General features: G+C 56.6%; 1 protein-coding gene across 1 annotated transcript; it reads right to left on the bottom strand.

The window, feature by feature from the left end:
• Window positions 1–236: 236 nt before the first annotated feature.
• LOC112661056 (SREBP regulating gene protein-like) lies at window positions 237–671 on the bottom strand. Its single transcript, XM_025448914.1, has one exon. It carries the CDS (start codon window positions 669–671, stop codon window positions 237–239), a length of 435 nt encoding a protein of 144 aa, XP_025304699.1.

The raw sequence follows: 671 nt of genomic DNA, 5'->3' as shown, positions 1-671 counted from the left end.
TTAACTCCATCTGCAAAGACACTTTTTCTAAATAGCCTCATATTCACAGATTCCAAGGGGTCAGGATGTGAACATCCTTTTGGGCAGCCACCATGCAACCCACTGCAAAATGGCCCTGGGTCCTTCCTCTTGGGGGTAGTGGGTGGGGAGAGGGCTGGATCCTCCTGACATTTAATTTTTTTTTTGTTTTTTTCCCCTTGTCATGATGACTAGATCAAGTCAACAGGCAGTATCAGCTACTTGGGAACCTGGGATGAGGTCCTGCATTTGGCCAAACACAATTCAAAGTGATCCTGGTTGGCCACGAGTAGGTTCTGGAACGTCAGGGCTGCCTGGCTGGGGAAGTCACAGAAGTCACAGGCTGGGCTGAGGGCAGTAGGGCACACGGTCCTTGGAAGCGCTGCAGCAGCTGAGGTGCAAATGGAGCTCGGGTGGGGGTTCCACCCCGGGGGCCAGGCCGGCCTGCCCTTGCCCACACACTGACCGCATCTGCACTCTCCGCAGGCTGGGGTGTCACCGTGTCCAACCTGGAGGAGATTCCGATCTCTCGTTGCCCTCTCCCCCTGCCTGCAGGTGCTGGGGAGGAAGTAGATGAGCAGGAGCCCGAAGACCAGAGCGAGCGCACCCCTCTTCTGGAGGAGCCCACGCTGTACCCTGGAGGCCAAGGTCAT

Source organism: Canis lupus, chromosome 23 (assembly GCF_003254725.2).
Source record: "Canis lupus dingo isolate Sandy chromosome 23, ASM325472v2, whole genome shotgun sequence".
NCBI lineage: Eukaryota > Metazoa > Chordata > Mammalia > Carnivora > Canidae > Canis > Canis lupus.
The sequence above is the reverse complement of the archived record's forward strand: the minus strand, read 5'-3'. Positions and strand labels throughout refer to the sequence as shown.

Coding starts and splice junctions, on each gene's coding strand:
- LOC112661056 (XM_025448914.1), bottom strand. CDS start 671: ATGACCTTGGCCTCCAGGGTACAGCGTGGGCTCCTCCAGAAGAGGGGT.